At 44.7% G+C, this 19,069-nt stretch overlaps 1 protein-coding gene across 6 annotated transcripts in view; it reads right to left on the bottom strand.

Annotated features, from left to right (window-relative positions):
• LRP1 (LDL receptor related protein 1) overlaps positions 1-19,069 on the bottom strand; it is a 524,929-nt gene that overhangs the window by 86,116 nt on the left and 419,744 nt on the right. For all 6 annotated transcript variants that reach the window (XM_078780908.1, XM_078780909.1, XM_078780910.1 and 3 more), the window contains exons 54-67: positions 18,276-18,410; positions 17,737-17,924; positions 9,509-9,692; positions 9,156-9,241; positions 8,798-8,917; positions 6,779-6,966; positions 6,312-6,517; positions 5,973-6,161; positions 5,375-5,523; positions 5,042-5,135; positions 3,710-3,826; positions 3,343-3,462; positions 3,096-3,218; positions 1,891-2,016 (exon numbers count right to left, since the gene is read on the bottom strand). In XM_078780908.1, coding sequence (XP_078637034.1) covers positions 1,891-2,016; positions 3,096-3,218; positions 3,343-3,462; positions 3,710-3,826; positions 5,042-5,135; positions 5,375-5,523; positions 5,973-6,161; positions 6,312-6,517; positions 6,779-6,966; positions 8,798-8,917; positions 9,156-9,241; positions 9,509-9,692; positions 17,737-17,924; positions 18,276-18,410 — 2,025 coding nt within the window. The remainder of the gene's footprint in view (positions 1-1,890; positions 2,017-3,095; positions 3,219-3,342; positions 3,463-3,709; positions 3,827-5,041; positions 5,136-5,374; positions 5,524-5,972; positions 6,162-6,311; positions 6,518-6,778; positions 6,967-8,797; positions 8,918-9,155; positions 9,242-9,508; positions 9,693-17,736; positions 17,925-18,275; positions 18,411-19,069) is intronic.

The raw sequence follows: 19,069 nt of genomic DNA, 5'->3' as shown, positions 1-19,069 counted from the left end.
TAAAATTGAGAATTAAATTATCTTCCCGGTATTGGCTGCATTACAGCCTACAGAGATGTGGGGGGCTGTGGCTCTGCTATGCTCATAACTAATTGGTGTAGCCTATCTATACAACTGTTGCGTCAGCAGAACCTTTTTAAAATTTAATTTGTTCCTGAAAACCCCCAGAACTGCTTTGTGTAACATAGACAGGTTAATGTGCAGCAGGCATTTCCTGTTGGTTAAGATGTATGCAGCAATAGCTGGTGTGGAACTTGTTTCTTGGTACCCACTGCTGCAATGGTATATGCCATAAGACCCCAACAAATGTCGCAAATGTCGAATACGTGAATGTGGGGGCATTGTTTCAATGGGAAATGGGGGATAGTTCCACGGCGGTTCGTAATTCACAAGGGAAAAATATCCCGTGAAAAACCGAGAATACACGAAGCACAGGGCGGTGAATGTCGAAGCAAGTCAGCAAAACCGTGAGTATGCCTGCGAAACAAATGTTGAATTGCGTGGTAGCGCATGTACAGCAGCTTTATGCATGACGCGTGGAAAATGCTTTTAGAAGTGTCATGTGTGCGGCTGGTGGAAAGTGGTTTATGCATGACGCGTGGAAGATGCTTTTAGAAGTGTCCTGTGTGCGGCTGGTGGAAAGTGGTTTATGCATGATGCGTGGTCGATGCTTTTAGAAGTGTCATGTGCACGGGCTGGTGGAAAGCGGTTTATGCCTGATGTGTGGAAGATGCTTTTAGAAGTGTCATGTGTGCGGCTGGTGGAAAGTGGTTTATGCATGACGCATGGAAGATGCTTTTCGAAGTGTCATGTGTGCGGCTGGAGGAAAGTGGTTTATGCATGATGCGTGGAAGATGCTTTTAGAAGTGTCATGTGCACGGCTGGTGGAAAGTGGTTTATGCATGACGCGTGGAAGATGCTTTTCGAAGTGTCATGTGTGCGGCTGGTGGAAAGTGGTTTATGCATGACGCGTGGAAGATGCTTTTCGAAGTGTCATGTGTGCGGCTGGTGGAAAGTGGTTTATGCATGATGCGTGGAAGATGCTTTTCGAAGTGTCATGTGTGCGGCTGGTGGAAAGTGGTTTATGCGTGACGCGTGGAAGATGCTTTTAGAAGTGTCATGTGCACGGCTGGTGGAAAGTTATTTATGCATGACGCGTGGAAGATGCCTTTAGAAGTGTCATGTGCGTGGCTGGTGGAAAGTGGTTTATGCGTGATGCGTTGAAGATGCTTTTAGAAGTGTCATGTGCGCGGCTGATGGAAAGTGGTTTATGCGTGATGCGTGGAAGATGCTTTTAGAAGTGTCATTTGCGCGACTGGTGGGAGATGTTTTTTTAATTTTTGCGCCTGAGAAAAACTGTGAATATGTGTGGCACAGGGCTGTGAATATGGAAGCAGGTTGCATTTTAACAACCGCAAATGCACGGGGTCCACAAATGTTGGTACCGCGAATGTCGGGGTCCGACTGGACATATATGGGAGGGTGGGAAGGAGAGAGGGAGACTCTACGAGGTATGTTTCAGCCAAATATTAAAATCAACCAATCTCAAGGTTGTTGTGATCAAGGAAACCACTCATGTTGACAAGTTGGATTAAAATGTGGCAGAATGTGACGCTAATGATATTTGGTAAATGACAAATCGGTAAATTGTTTGTTTTGTGATTTTGTTGCTTTCTAATTGTCCTGCATTTGACACGCGTTTTGATTCCATGACACATCACCGTCTAATGCAACTGCGGCCTATTTACCTTATTGTATAAACTTTGCTGGAAATAAAATATCTTTCACATATAGTCAGGAAAAGATTTTAGCTGTGAGCCATTAGATCACTTTATAAGATTTTACTACTTACTTTCATCACTCAGTAATGAGTATTAAAATGTCACAAACCACATTCTTCTTTTGGCTCATCTGATCCATCTCCACAGTCATCGTCGCCATCACAAAGCCAGCGTGCCGGAATGCAGCGGCCTGTACTCTTACAGCGGAACTCCTCCGCACCACACGTCATCTGGGCTGTGAATACATCGTCACACGCATCCATGCAGTAACTCCCATTAAAATATGCACAGCCAGCTTTAGTGTGAACTCCAAAGATGGCTCATAATTTTGTAAACAACAATGATCAGCTCACCCAGTCAGCCATATGTGACGTAACAACAACAACAGGCATTGTAAGGCCATTTTCCCTGCTAGAGCGGGGGTTAGCCTTGCGGTCCCCATGACAATCTTCTCCATTTTGCCCTATTTTCTGCATCTCTCCTTGTTAACCCCCTTGCCCGCATTTCTTCTTCAACCATCTTTAGCCAAGCCTTTCTCGGTCTTCCCCGTCCTCTACTTCCTTCTGCAATCTTTTCCATCACTCTTCTCAACCAGTCACTTTCATCCTTCCTCAACACATGACCAAACCATCTCAACCTGTTCCTCTTCACAGCATCAATCACAGGCTCTATTCCCATCATCTTTCGCAATTCATCATTTGTCTTCCTCTCTCTCAACGATACTCCACACATCCACCGAACCATTCGCATTTCCACCCTTTCCAGCCTTCGTTGCTGCTCTACATTCATGACCAATGTCTCGCTCCCATAAATCATAACACTTCTCACACATGCAGCATACACCTTTCCCTTCAGCTTCAACGACACTCCCCTCCTCGTCAGCACGCCACTCAGTTCCCGAAACTTCTTCCATGCACATCTCACTCGAGCAACCGTTGCCTCATATATGACGTAACGATGGACGAAATCAACAAGACGTCGATTGAGGTATGCCGACGGTCATGGGACAACCTCAATTCCACGGTGTGGTTAGCGTACCTCAATCGACGTCTCGTTGATTCCATCCACTGTTCTACCTGTTCACCGAAGCAGATAGACACTAGCACACACGAGCAAGACTAGTTATGTGATATAAATGACACTTGCGTGAAAAGGTTAGCAATAGATACAAAGCTTGAGTGAACCAATATCTATGATGACCGCCACCATTATTAACTTCATTCACTTCAACAAGCAGTGGGTTATGTGCAGGACAATGGTGGACTGTACATAGATGGAAAGGACAATGTGCATGACAATGGTGGAAAAGCTCACTGCAGTTTGCTGGCTCATCGGAGCTATCACCGCAGTCATCGTCGTGGTCGCAAACCCACACGCGTGGAATGCAGCGCTTGGTGAAGGCACACTGGAATTGGTTGGGTCCACAGGTCAACTCAGCTGAAGAATGAGAGGAGGATCGACAGTGGGTGGCAGAGTAGCAAACAAATGCTCAAAATACAAAGACTATAGAGAAATCATATGAGGTGGGGTGAGAGTAGACAATGTGGCACGGGGTGCTTACGACAGTCCTTTTCATCTTCCCCATCTCCACAGTTGTCTTGACCGTTGCAGCGGAAGATGCTTGGTATGCAGCGATGCGTGGCTTTGCATTTGAACTGGCTTAGTAGACACACATGGATGTCTGTACAAAAAGGGTAAAAATGTGAACGCAGGACGCCAATGAGGTCATGATGGCTGCTCAATGTGAAACAGGTTGCAACAAGGGTCATGGACCTGATATTGCAATGTTTATTGCATCAAGAGCGTAGAGTCTTTGGCAAATTATTGTCTAGCCGTCACTCAAACGTGTCATGTGTTAGCGGGCTGAAGCAATGGACTGCGGTCCATCGCAAAGTTAAACACGATGGCACGAGGCCCCATATTCTCACCGCAGTTTGCTTCATCGCTGTTGTCCCCACAGTCGTTGTCACCGTCGCAGATAAATGCGGGGTTGGTGCAGATGCCATTTCCACACTGGAATTGCCCCGGCCGACACTTGAACTCCGCTGAAATACAAGTTCATACTTTTAGAATGGTGGTCCAACAAAATGGCGACAACAGGTATTATCCTTTACTGCAGTAAAAAAAACAAAAAACTTTTTGTTTGTTCCAAGAGGTAACGCTCATATATTTGAGCCTCACCTTGGTTCTCATGGGAAACACATTGTTTATCTATTTCCATTGTCAGCCACTGGAAAAGGTTCAGTCCATTCGACCTCTAGGCCTCACCATCAGTCCTCCTGGGCTGACAATACAGCAAAGTCGGCTTCCAAAACCAGGCTCAAACTGGGAATTGTCTGTCACTCCAAGTTATTCTTTCAAAAACCAAACCTACTCAGAGCCTACAAGGCCATTTTCGGTAGCTCATTGGAGTACAGTACTAATTTCCTGGATGGGTCCTGTGTCCTAGCATTACATCCATCTCTTCTGAATTCTGTGGAAACGACAACATTATTGGCATTACCTGTGATGAGGCCGAAGAACCACCTTTAGAGGCCATTTTTCCCGCAGAGCAGGGGTTGGCCTTTTTCGGGCACCGTGGTCCCTTTTTTTGAAGCAATGTTTTACAGCCGGATGCCCTTCCTGCCGCCAACCCTGTTAGTCCCTCTTCCGACACACAGGGAATTACCAGTGAACTGGTACTCAATTTGCCGACCGATGAGGCCGAAGCACAAGGCCTATTCCTCTCACATCACATAGCGGTTGGTGGCCTTTCTGATGTTTACTGTCTCTCCTCCACACCTGTTTGCTCTCTCTGCTGTCTCAGCACTCTGTCCTTCCCCATATCTTCCAGGAAGCAGCAGTTCCTCCATTAATCTTCTGATTAAGCTCTCAAAATCCAGATTTACCACCCACCCCCTTCATTTTCGCTTTTCTCTCATTTGTGGAACTACTGACAGTTCAGTCACTCTCTTCACACTGAGGCTTCAAGCAGGCATTAAGGTATCTGTTATACGATAAGACAGTTGCAATATGGTAAAGCTAATGATACGGTAACGTGGTTGTGATTCTAATTGAATGGTTACGACATTGTTGCGCTATGATAACATGCTACGAGGTGATTGTGACATGATAAGTTGTTTGTGTTATGGTAATCCAGTTGTGATTTTATGACGTGGCTGTGATTTTATGAGGTGGCTGTGATATATGAAGGTAGCTGTGATATGTTAAGGTGGTTGTAAATATATTAAGTGAGTTGTTGTCTGAGGTGCAGGTCATACGGCAGTCTTTTGGCTCATCGGAATTATCTCCGCAGTCGTCTTCAGTGTCGCACTTCCACCAGAATGGGATGCATTTGTCATTCTTGCACACAAACTGCAGGTCGTACATGGGAAAAGGTGACAATATTGGTCAACATGCGATATAATCAACCATGGTATTTGTAACATCAGATCAGACCATGAACCATGTTGTACACAGATCGTTGGTGCTGCCCAAGCAGTGTATTCCTGGATGGGTTAAAACCAACTTATTTCCTGGTATTTGTAAGGTGAGAAAATTATTTGATTCCTCAATCTTATTGTGCCATCACCTCATACAGGCCAAGAACACACCTGGCTGGACGTGCAGTTGGACAGGCAGGTTTTCTCATCTGCGGCCAGGTAGAAGTTTGTTGGACAAGCACAACGACGGCCACCTCCGGGGGAAAGAAGGCACAGGTTGCTGCATCCACCGTTGTCCACTTTGCACGGATGGTTAGGAACTGGTTAAATGGGAAATGAGCAAATATTACCATAAGTGCTTGATGTGATGTGGAAAAGGTTCGTACAGAATCTAGGCTGAGGGAAGAGTGGGCCGTACAGGTGTATGCAACAAGGAAAGGAACAAACAGACAGGAAAAGAGGAGAGGAGGAAGCACAATAACCGAAAAGTAATAGGTTTGGGTTATATCAGGATACTCGGAGCATACACCGGAAAAAGACGCAGGTATGGATGAGGAATACCAGGCGATGAGTTTGTCACAAAAAAGTACACCAGTTGTAAAGAAGTTGAACGACAATCAAAAACACAACAAAACAATGACTACGTATGTAAATACAAACACGCTCACAAAACAGGAAAGACCGGAGAGTGATGAAATGATGAAAATAAACTTGGGAGACTATGGAGGTCTACATTGGTAGACCCCGACCACAGAGCGAGATGCGTTACCATCAGGTTGTCGATACGGGTGGAAGACATGGACATCCATGGGCCGGTGCAAGGTGCTGATCAACGTCTGTTTATTGACTCCTGTCGTCTTATGAGCACGGTTCACCGTCTTTGTCTCCCAGTCAGACCAGTAGATGTAATCCTCGAACAGTGTGAGTGCAAATATGTGTGGGATGTCTTTGTTGAGAACTGCACAAGGAAAAAAACACAAGTTTATTCACAGCAGCTATTACATTAGTCATGCAAACTACAGCATGAATGTTAAAGCATCCGCATGATCAGAAAGATGAAGAAGAGGAGGAAGCGTGTGGATGAAGGCTTAGGAATAGTGAGAAATACCAGTGTGGCGGTTGGTGCCATCCAAGCTGGAGAACTGGATGCAGTCCTCTCGAGCGTCCGCCCAGTAAAGACGTCGGTTGATGTAGTCAATGGTGAGACCATTGGGCCAAGTTATGTTTGTGTGTACGACCATGCTACGGTTTGATCCATCCATCCCGATACGGCCGATATGCGGTTGGTCTCCCCAGTCTGTCCAGTACAGATATCTGTTTTACAAAGGGATGGGATAATAGGGGCAATAAGTAAGTGGAATAAAGGCAGACAGAAGGAGGAATTGAGGAAATCCATCATTCATTCATTCATTCATTCATTCATTTTTCCCAAATATTTTTCTGATCAATAATAATCTCTGTAAATAACATCATAGCTTCTCAACAAAGCAATTTGCTTTAAAAAAAACACTCTTCCACGTGATAAATGATGTTGTTGGATCAGAATAACGCACAAAAACCCTGTCCCCACCTCACCCTCCCCAGACATCAACAGCAAGTGCACGTGGTTCCTTGAGGTCGGTGTTGAGCAGCATGGTCCGATATAGGCCATTGAGTTTTGACACCTCGATGGTGTCACGACCTTTGTCGCACCAATACAGGTTTCTGCCGATCCAGTCGACGGCCAAACCGTCCGGGTTGCTAAGGCCGGTGCGGTGTAGGACCTTAGCACAGGGAATAGGGTTAAAACCGTTTGACAAGGTAATTAACGCTTAGGTCACGTGACTTCATGGCAGACAAATAGCACGGGCAGCCGTGACGTAAAACCGATACGGGACGGTCATGCAGGAGATGAAGGAAACGTGTAAAATGGCCGTTCAGGTAACGGTGGAAATGACTGACAAATTTCCACATCGATAGGAAAACTTTGAACGACACGCACCCCATGTTCGTCCTCTGAGCTTATGCTCTGATGCAAGATCTACTGGCAACAGCAGCAGTGGGGAAGGAGGAGGGAGGTAATGACATCAGCTGAAAGAATCACAAAGAGAATGAAGGGATGAAGAAGGTGAAAAAGAACCAAAAGAGATATAAAGTTGGGAAAAGAAGGAATAAACAACGGAAATAATTATTATGAGTTAGACAGATTGATAAGTAACAATATTCTCAAAACTGATGAATCCTGAACAATGAATGTTTGGGTAAACAATCAATCTTTGTAACAATTGTACTGATATTCCCCGAGTAACCAGCAGGCACTTTGGGGGTTACACCTCAATGGGGTTCAGCAGCTGAGAACCAAATAGTTTCAGCAAGCGGCGTTAATTTAACCCAAAAGATGTAACCGACAGGTGCAAAAGCATGTACGTTACACGTTACGTTAGTGGAAAGTTTGAGTGTTGAGAGTTAGAAAATATGCAAAAGAAGAGTTAGTGATGGAGGTAAAGGTATGCGACATGAGAATAAATATCCTCCTCCACTTTCATCGCTTCCACCGTATCTTCAATGTATTCCACACCTGTCACCAAGTCTACATCCAAACTTGCTTCCTGCATCCTCCCTCCCTTTCCCCTTTCCTTCCTTTGGAGTTGTTTAACTTTTCTTATTTTTCTCAGTTTACTGCTACAGTCCTCCCCATTACCCCCACTACCTCTCCTTGTGTTTAGGGCATGTTGATGGCCCCCCCAAAGCCCGAAGCAGAAATATACTCCAGATGTTTTTAAAAGTTTACCTCGAATGTCGCAATGTTCTTCACTCAAATCCAAAACGATTTTCCTTCCTTGTGCATTCTCAACAATTCCAAACAACCAAATAAATTGCTGGAGGACATGTGAGAACATGTCTAGGACTAAACATGTTCCTGTGATACGAACAAGGGATTTTGTCAACTGAAATCCGATACAAGTCTGTTAACCGCTGCGTGACGTGAGCTGTGGCTGACGTTTCGAGCATTGGCTCTTCGTCGAAGAAGAAAAAAGAAAAAAATAAGTTTGCTCTGAAAAGGTGCGCCAAGACTCCAAACACTTTCTGCACTTCACTTCCATTGTGGTTGTCACGTGATTCTCGACTTTTTTGTATACAATATCGAGGCTCATGTAAGAGCTAACATCAATCACAAAAAAAAAACAAATAAAAAGGACATACAAAACATACAAAAAAGGGAGCGGGAGACAAGATGGGGAGAGAGAGGGAAGCACACAAGTACAACAGCAGAGAACAGGGACATCGGGAGATCTGTGGAAGGGAGAGGGCTTGGGAGTGGGGGGGGAAGGTATAAAACACATGGACATTGCTGGAACTTCCATGAAAGAAAAAAGTCTCCAGGAAAGAAAGAAGTCAGTTGATAAAATTGTTTAACTTTGTTTGTCTTGTTTGTTGTTTGTTGAACTTGTCCAACTTGATAAAATCCATTGTTTAACTTGTTCAGCCATGTTTAACTAAGACGTGTATTATATTGCACCTGTTGCGATGTGTATGATTAATCAAGGTGACTCTGCATTGCCCGTGTGCACACAAACCTTCACCGAATGCAAAGTTCTCCCATTGGAGCCGTACCTGTACATCGGAACCATTGATATTCATACGTCGGATCATGCTCCCTTGGCTAGTCACATCTGTCCAGAAGACCTGTTGTTCCTCGTAGTCAAAGTCGAGAGCTACAGCGTTGTTTAGACCCTAAAAAAGAAGAATGGGTGTTATTGATATCCGACTGAGAACCGACTATGCACCAGCAAGTCAGTGAGAAGTCAGGTGATACCAGCAAGTCAGGTGATATTCCATCTTTTTTTCAAATGTCATGTCCATGTTCCAATGTTCCATTGTTGATACTGTAGTTTGGGCATTACACCAAATGTTGCAGTTTTAACAATTCCAGCTCTCGCCGGACCCACAACTAGTCAACACAAAGACTCACCTGCTTGATAAGTGTGTAGTTTCTACCGCCGAGATCAAGACTTCGTAAGTAATAACGATTGGCAAAAATGAGGAAGGGCTCAACATCTGCACACAAAATGGCAGATATCAACAAATCCGATCACGAAGCAGCCCAGATGTTATTGTTGTTTTCATTTCTTTATCACAAGAACCAAATCCACCATTTTACAAATTCTCCTCAATCTAATCCTAATAAAATTAATTCATTATGTTTAGAACCTTGACAAATCCATAACTCTATTTCATCCACCATTTCAATCTCAACCTCCATAATAACCCTCTGCTCAAATCACGTGACCTTTCCTCATCGTATTCCCAAACACCGAGTACTACCAGAGATGGCTTTGCAGCTGTTGGAGTCGTTGCTTCGTTGTTGGTAGCCTTCTATACAGAGACACTTGTAGCTGCCATGAGTGTTGATGCAAGTGTGACTGCAAGGAAAGGTGGTCGTGCACTCATCCAGGTCCACACAGGTCTTCCCGTCATCTTTCAGCCTGAATCCAGAGCGGCATTTGCACTGCAAAGGAATGAGGTCAAATCCCAATGAAAGAAATTAACAACTCGGGCCTAGAAAGAGAACGGTAAATCTGGAAACGAAAATGACAACACGGGCTAAACCTTTCCGTTCTGGGACCATTCCGAGGCAGAGCAAAGCATAACCAGTTGTCGTCATTATACCATCACAAGAATTACCACGCTGCGGTCACAAACGTGGTTCATGCTCCTGTGCCCAATGGTCATAATCTGTGACAAAATCCGGCAACGGGCCGATTGGGAAACGCACATTTAAGGGGCTATTAAAAAATTACCTCAACACCTCTTATCCATGTCACCCTCCCCACAGCTGCATCAGAACAAGCTGATTCGTCACACGGTCACGGATTCCTTAACCTCAATAGGGTACTGTTCAAAGATTTACGTAACACCATTTTTATTGTCATTTGCCTCACATAATGCTTTATTGCCCTCACCAGAGGAGAGGGTATTGCATTTGAGTCTGTTTGTTACTTGCCGGAAAAGATTCCGGCAAGTATGTTGGTTGGTTTGTCTGTTTGTCTGTTTGTCTGTCTGTCTGTTTGTCTGTTTGTGCGCAGTACTATGTCTACATCGTTGCACATAGCATCGCCATACTTTACACACATATTTGTCTTGCCCTGGAAGAGACTGTGCCCAATTTTTAACTCTATCGGCCCAAGGCCTCCATTATGACGTCATAATTGGATAATTCGACAAGTACAAAACTTCATCCAATCAAGATGCAATTTCTTGAACACGATGTCGGCATAAACTGGTGGAGAAAAAAAAATATTGATGACGTTATCGGTCACGTGGTCCGGCCGCCATCTTAGAAAAACCGAAAAAAATTTGTACCGCTTTATCTCCAAAAATTCTGAATAGAAAAAATTGAGACATGGCTCATTGTAAAGAACTCTCCATGGGGAATAAAATATGTTAATGATGATGTCATTGGTGCCTCCATTATGATGTCATAATTCGACAAGTACAAAACTTCATCCGATCAAGATGAAATTTCTTGAGCATAATCGAGGAATAAATTAGTTTAGAAAACAAATAATGATGACGTCATCGGTCACGTGGTTCGGCCGCCATCTTGGAAAAACCGAAAAACTTTGCACCTCTATATCTCCGAAAGTGGTGAATTGGAAAAAATTGAGACATGGCTCATTGTAAAGAACTCTCCATGGGGGAAAAAAGTACATTCCGGGCAAGTCCTCGGTCTGTGACCGATTTTTCATTTGTTTGTCTGTTTGTTTGTCCGCACAGAATAAATATGATTTTCTCTGCAACCGTTGGTCTGATTGAAAGGAAATTTTCACCACAGGTGCAACTCCACCTGTATAATTTTTTTCTGATAATTATGAAGTCATAGGTCACGTGCTTCGGCCGCCATCTTGGAAATATCGAAAAACTATGCACCTCCATATCTCGAAAAGCACCGAATAGAAAAAATTGAGACATGGCTCATTGTAAAGAACTCTCCATGGGGAATAAAATATGTTAATGATTATGTCATAGGTGCCTCCATTATGACGTCATAATTCGACAAGTACAAAACTTCATCCGATTAAGACGAAATTTCTTGAGCATAATTGAGGAATAAATTAGTTTAGAAAAAAATAATGATGACGTTATCGGTCACGTGGTTTGGCCCCCATATTTGTTTTAACACAAAAGCCTTAAAAACCACAGATAATACATTCTGGTGAGGGTTTGCAATCTCTGATTGCTCTTTCTTGTTACTATTGCAACATACAGTGCATTCAGAATGTATTCAGACCCCATCACTTTTTTCACATTTTGTTATGTTGCAGCCTCATGCTGAAATCGTTTGAATTCATTTTTTCCCTCATCAATCTACACTCAATACCCCATAATGACAAAGAGAAAACACGATTTTAGAAAGTTTTGCAAATTTATTTTAAAAAAACAACTGAAATATCACATTGACATAAGTATTCAGACCCTTTGCTATGAAACTTGAAATTTATCTCAGGTGCCTCCCATTTCTCTTGATCATCTTTGATATGTTTCTACACCTTGATTGGAGTGCACCTGTGGTAAATTCAATTGATTGGACATGATTTGGAAAGGCACACACCTGTCTCTATAAGGTCTCACAGTTGACAATGCATATCAGAGCAAAAACCAAGCCATGAGGTCGAAGGAACTGCCTGCAGAGCTCAGAGACAGGATTGTGTCGAGGCACAGATCTGGAGAAGCCGACAAAAAAAATTCTGCTGCATTGAAGGTTCCCAAGAGCACAGTGGCCTCCATAATTCTTAAATGGAAGAAGTTTGGAACAACCAGGACTCTTCCTCGAGCTGGCCGCCCGGCCAACTGAGCAATCGGGGGAGAAGGGCCTTGGTAAGAGAGGTGACCAAGAACCCGAGGTCACTCTGGCTGTGCTCCAGAGATCCTGTGTGTAGATGGGAGAAACTTCCAGAAGGGCAACCATTAATGCAGCACTCCACCGATCTGAGCTTTATGGCAGAGTGGCCAGACGGAAGCCAAACAGTTCAATCTTGGTTTCATCAGACCACAGAATCTTGTTTCTCAGTCTGAGAGTCCTTTAGGTGCTTTTTTTTGCAAACTCCAAGCGGGGTTTCATGTGTCTTTCACTGAGGAGAGGCGTCCGTCTGGCCACTCTGCCATAAAGCCCAGATCGGTGGAGTGTTGCAATGATGGTTGTCCTTCTGGAAGTTTCTCCCATCTCCACACAGGATCTCTGGAGCTCAGCCAGAGTGACCATCGGGATCTGGGTCACCTCTCTTACCAAGGCCCTTCTCCCCCGATTGCTCAGTTTGGCCGGGCGGCCAGCTCTAGGAAGAGTCCTGGTTGTTCCAAAGTTCTTCCATTTAAGAATTATGGAGGCCACTGTGCTCTTGGGACAGTGGTTCATCGGGTTCTCGTCAGACTTTGAAATCAGCATCTTCATGTTCCGGCTCTGCAACGTTGACTCAACCATCAAAGGTCGACTTTCTGCCCACGTGGTCAACATGCTGATCGAGCGGAGGAAGTAAGCGATCTTGTTGTTCTTCTGCGACCCCTCAAAGAAACCCAAGAAGATCATGCGAATGATTCTAATGAAGGACAAAGACTTCCGGTCCCTCGGGCGACGAGGCTTGCTTCGAGCTCTCCACGGCATCGAAGTTTGAGTGTTTTCCCATTCGTGTCTTTGTGGGGTTTCCGCTGGTTGTTTTGTTGTGTGTGTGTTGTTGTGTGTTTCTGTTTAGTTTTGGTTTTGTGGTTGTTGCGGATTTGTGTGTGATTGGTCGTTTCTTATTCGCGCGGCGTGCGCGGCCTGGTCTTTCCGGGCTCCCTTCCCCCCGTCGGTGTTTTGTGAGTGTAAGTTCTTTCCTTCATAGTATTTGCTTGTTTCTTTGATTCTCTTTTCTCCCCCCTGCCTCTCGCAGGCATCTTACCCTTTGTCCGGCGTTTTCAAAAACAGGACAAACGGATAGACAAAGAATTCTATATTGATTCTTTCCCTCCTCCCGGACACATGGTTGTTCGCTCTCCTCCTCGTCTCGACTTGTGCCCCGCCCCCTGTATCTCGTTTTTCTTCCGCCTCTGCTTCTTCTTTCTCAAATCCACGTTCTCGCTTGGAGACTTTTCCCAGATTGTTTTTCATGGTTTTCATGGATCTGTTTGGATATTGTTGGAATATGTTTAAACCACAGCCGTGATGCTCACGCCGCCCCACCCCACCCCCAGAATTTCCATGTTTTAAGCGTTTCCCAGTGTGTACCCTGGTCAGAATAGGTACACCGTATCCCTGCGTGTCGTAAGAGACGACTAAGAGGGTTGGCGTCAGGAAGGGCATCCGGCCATAAAAACATTGCCTCAAAAAGATAACCATGACAATTACAACTACATATGGGCAGGGTGCAGCCCGAAGTGGAGATCGGTTTCTGAGGTTTGGGACATGGAATGTAGGGACAATGACAGGGAGATCAGGAGAAGTGGTGGAAGTATTGGTCAGAAGAAGAGTGGACATATGTTGTGTGCAAGAGACGAGATGGAAGGGAAGTGGTGTGAGAATGGTGAAGGGTAGGCAGGGACAGAAATACAAGTTTGTGTGGCAAGGGTGCCCGGAGGGCGTGAATGGTGTTGGTGTCCTGTTTTCTGAGGAGTTTGTAGACAGTGTGGTGAGTGTGACTAGAGTGAGTGATAGGTTGATGATGGTGAAAATGATGATTGGAAAGCTCTTGGTGAACGTCATCTGCTCCGCAGGTGAAGACAGGTGAAGACAGGTGAAGACATATGCTCCGCAGGTTGGTCGAAGCGATGAAGAGAAGGACAAGTTCTGGTGTGCGATAGAGAAGCTGATGGAAAAAGTGAAAGATGAGGAAGTTGTTGTGGTGGGAGGAGACCTGAATGGACATGTGGGAAGGAGTATGGATGGCTTTGAGGGAGTTCATGGGGGTTACGGATATGGTGTGAGAAATGGAGAAGGTGAAAGGATTTTGGAGTTTGCTAATGGAGCTGATTTGTTGATTTGTAATACTCAGTTCCAGAAAGAGGATTATAAGCTTGTTACATACACGTCAGGTGGGTCGACGACAACCGTTGACTAACTGATGGTGCGTAGGCGAGATAGGGGGCACCTCCGGGACACAAAGGTGATCCCGGGGGAGGAGGCTGTTTCACAACACCACTTGGTTGTCTGCGACATAAGGATGAAAGGTTCGAGGAGAGCTCGGTGGGTGAAGTACCAACCGAGAATGAAGGTGTGGAGGTTGAAAGAGGTGACAGGAAGGGAGGCATTAAAAGAGAGGCTGAGTAGGGTAGTGGATGATGTGGTTGAGCTTGAAAGTGGTTGGATGTCAATGAAAGCTAGTCTGTTGGGAGCCGTTGGTGAGGCATGTGGATGGACAAAAGGACCACCGAGGCACTCGGAAACATGGTGGTGGGATGATGAAGTTGGAAAGAGGATTGACGAGAAGAGGAAGAAGTTCAAGGAGTGGCAGAAGGCAAAGGGTACGGGAGCAGAAACAGCAGAGCATGAAAGTTATAAGGCAGCCAGGAAGGCTGCAAAGAAAGAGGTAGCAGAGGCGCAGGAGGCATATAGGAAAATGTTCGGAGAACGCTTGGATTCGGAAGAGGGTCAGAAAGCAGTATTCAGGATTGCAAAGCACATAGCGAAAGAGAGGTGTGACGTGATGGGGGTGAGTTGCTTGAAGGATGAAGTGGGACAAATCGTTGTCGACCCAGATGGAATTAAAGGAAGATGGAAAAGATATATGGAAATGCTGTTGAATACAGAGAATGAATGGGATGGCAACATAGAGAGTAACCCAGTTTTAGGACCGGCAGAGAAGATAACTGAGAAGGAAGTTGAGGAAGCGATAAAAGCAATGAAGAGTGGAAAAGCGGGAGGGCCGACGGGAGTTGTGGGAGATATGTTGAAGGCAGCAGGAAGTTGGGGTGTGAAGAGAATGACAGAGATCTGTAATCTGGTGGTGAAAGAAGGCCGCATTCCAGTTGATTGGGAACTGAGTACCCTCGTCCCTCTATACAAGGGGAAAGGTGACCCTCTGGAGTGTGGCTCATACCGAGCGATAAAGTTATTGGAGCATGGAATGAAGGTATTGGAAAGGGTGTTGGAGAGGAGGATAAGGAAGAAAGTGAAGATCGACGAAATGCAGTTTGGATTTATGCCAGGAAAAGGAACGACTGATGTGCTTTTCATTGTGAGGCAGTTGCAGGAGAAGTACATGGAGAAGAGGAAGAAGTTGTGTTTTGGGTTTGTTGATCTGGAGAAAGCATTCGATAGGGTTCCACGCAAAGTATTGACATGGGCATTGAGGAAGTTAGGAGTGGAGGAATGGTTGATCAGAGTAGTGATGGCAATGTACAAAAGAGCGCGCACAGCTGTAAGGACGAAGGACGGGAACAGTGGTGAGTTTGAGGTGGAGGTGGGAGTGCATCAGGGGTCGGTACTAAGTCCACTACTATTTGTAGCTGTGATGGAGGTGCTGGCTCAGAACGTAAAGGAGGGTTTACCGTGGGAGTTGTTGTATGCAGATGATCTGGTGTTGATTGCGGAAAGTATGGATGGACTGAAGGAAAAGATGAACAAGTGGAAGGAATGTATGGAGACAAAAGGTCTGAAGGTGAATATCGGAAAGACGAAGGTGATGGCAAGTGGTAAAGCATATGGTGAGGTGGAAAGAACTGGGAAGTGGCCGTGTGCTGTGTGCAGGAAGGGTGTCGGAGTGAACTCCATTCAATGTCCAATATGCGCTGAGTGGGTTCATCAAAAATGTCGTGATCGTGGTCATTTACCAGTGTGGCAGCTACATTCAAATGTAAGGTGTGCACAGAGGGAGCTGCAGATGGAGGAAATGTTGAGTTGGATCTTGTAGACGGCGTGAAGCTGGAAGGTGTGAAAACATTTTGCTACCTCGGAGACATGCTGAATGGAGAAGGTGGATCAGACTCGGCAACGGTTGCTCGAGTGAGATGTGCATGGAAGAAGTTTCGGGAACTGAGTGGCGTGCTGATGAGGAGGAGAGTGTCGCTGAAGCTGAAGGGAAAGGTGTATGCTGTATGTGTGAGAAGTGTTACGATTTATGGGAGCGAAACATGGGTAATGAACGTAGAGCAGCAACGAAGGCTGGAAAGGGTGGAAATGCGAAAGGTTCGATGGATGTGCGGAGTATCGTTGAGAGAGAGGAAGACAAATGATGAATTGCGAAAGATGATGGGAATATTGCCTGTGATTGATGCTGTGAAGAGGAGCAGGTTGAGATGGTTTGGTCATGTGTTGAGGAAGGATGAAAGTGACTGGTTGAGAAGAGTGATGGAAATGAATGTAGAAGGAAGTAGAGGACGGGGAAGACCGAGAAAGACTTGGCTAAAGATGGTGGAAGAAGAAATGCGGGCAAGGGGGTTCAAGGAGAGATGCAGAAAATAGGGCAAAATGGAGAAGATTGTCATGGGGACCGCAAGGCTAACCCCCGCTCTAGCAGGGAAAATGGTCTTAAAATGCATGTTGTTGTTTTTGTTTGTGCTCTTGGGAACCTCCAATGCAGCAGAGATTTTTTGTAAGCTTCCCCAGATCTGTGCATCGACACAATCCTGTCTCTGAGCTCTGCAGGCAGTTCCTTCGACCTCATGGCTTGGTTTTTGCTTTGATATGCATTGACAGCTGTGAGACCTAAAATAGACAGGTGTGTGGCTCTCCAAATCAGGTCCAATAAATTGAATTTACCACAGGTGGACTCCAATCAAGGTGTAGAAACATCTCAAAGATGATCAAGAGAAATGGGAGGCACCTGAGCGAAATTTCAAGTGTCATAGCAAAGGGTATGAATACTTATGTAAATGTGATATTTCAGTTTTTTCTTTTTAATAAATTTGCAAAACTTTCTAAACTCCTGTTTTCTTTTTGTCATTATGGGGTATTGAGTGTAGATTGATGAGGGAAAAAAATGAATTTGAACGATTTCAGCATAAGGCTGCAACATAACAAAATGTAAAAAAAGTGAAGGGGTCTGAATACTTTCTGAATGCACTGTACCCTTTATATTGTCAGACCATCTAGATTCTGGAACCTTTTGTGCTCACACCACGGAAACATCTAGTCTTCCTGAAAAATACAGACGATACATTTTTTCCAGCAATTAATATGCAAACTCGACCCACCTGGAGGGTGGGTACTCTGCTAGTGTCCATAATATGATACAACTCAAAGTTAAATATAATCGGTATACATTTAAGCAAGTTTTTAAGAGCAAAAAGGCCGTTGCGGTATTGACGTATAAATTCTATGCAAACGGAAGAGAAGGAATCCATCCGTAAGCTATTATTTAATTTTTAAAATAAATGTGATCAGTTATGGTGGAGTGCCGGATGGACCGTTTCGATGAACCGAATTGACCCTCTTGCACTTCCAAACATCGTCACATCTAATTTGAGGTCTTAGGGTCTTATGTTCGGTCACAAATTATCTACGTGGTAAGCCAGAAAGACAATATGTGAGGATGTGAAATGCAGTGATGAAACGGAGTGTGTAGTGCTTTAAAGGGTGAGACCTTGTATCCAATCTTGAGATCTGTGCAGCCCTGGGTGCAGCCACTGATCCTGCGATCTGCGCATTCGTTGATGTTGCAGTTGCGCTCGTCGGACGAATCTCCACAATCGTTGTTTCCATCGCACACCTGACTTTCGTTAACGCATTTTCCATCATGGCACATATAACCCGACTCGCCACACAGGTGTTCTGTGGAGGATGGTGGAGGAAGAAAGTGGTGTGGCTTACATCTAAGGATGTGTCGGAGTCTCAACTTTTACGTGTAAGCAAATCAGGATTCATAATGAGGTATCCATTGGGGATAGCAATTTCATCTCCAAACAAAAATAAGTATCAAGACAATATTAAAATTGTATCCTTACTAAAAGCACATATGGATGCATAATGTAATTAGAGGTATTATATGTAATTAAATATTTAGTGATATTTGCAATAAAGCGACAGAATAACAATGGAGGAATTAAACCGTCTACCCCTCTCCTCAAATTCTACTCTCTCAGCACCGGCTCCCAAACAAGAGTAAATCTGACCCCACCAAACCTCCACATTGTGGGTTGAGTGGAGCTTCATCTGACTGGTCATGGCAATCAAAGTCACCATCACACTGCCAGTTTGCCTGTTTCAGGCAGCGTCCATTCGCACAGCGGAACTCAGCAGGACCACACGTTGGGTAGTCTGACATGGGTACACAGGGAGAGGCAGCAAGAACAGAAAGTGAGAAGGAGGAAGAGGAAGAGTTCATTCACAGGATGCCATGATGAAAAGATACAGGTTTTGCTTCCATCGCTATTGCTACTCTTGTATCTTCATGTCCTTTCATGTTTCTTGGGTGGATCTATGGCAGGTGCATGCGTGGTTGGCATGGATGTGTGGCAGATGAGGGGTGTAGAGGGTGCGGGCGATGATGGGATGGTGGAGTGTGCCGATGATGGTGGAGGTGAAGAGTGGCGGGTGACGGACTGGGTGTGATGTGTGTGTTCAGATTATGGGCAAAGGTGGCGGGCTGTGTGAGTAGGGATATTGGAGTTGAGCGGGTTTCAAATGGAGGTGAAGGCAGCATTCGGATTGCACTTGGTGTGGTCATTGTGGGGCATGCTGCAGGTGCAGGAAGTATATATATATATATATATATATATATATATATATATATATATATATATATATATATATATATATATATATATATATATATATATATATATAAGCACGCACATATACATACATACATATGAATATTGAATGAACTATGCTGTGAAATATGGGATAGGACATGCTTTAGCTGTGCAAGATGAAGGAGACGTTTTGAGTTTTAAAGGAACAGCAAAGTTGGTGTG

The sequence above is a fragment of the Myxine glutinosa genome, chromosome 6, assembly GCF_964187855.1.
Source record: "Myxine glutinosa chromosome 6, kmMyxGlut1.1, whole genome shotgun sequence".
Taxonomy (NCBI): domain Eukaryota; kingdom Metazoa; phylum Chordata; class Myxini; order Myxiniformes; family Myxinidae; genus Myxine; species Myxine glutinosa.
The sequence above is the reverse complement of the archived record's forward strand: the minus strand, read 5'-3'. Positions and strand labels throughout refer to the sequence as shown.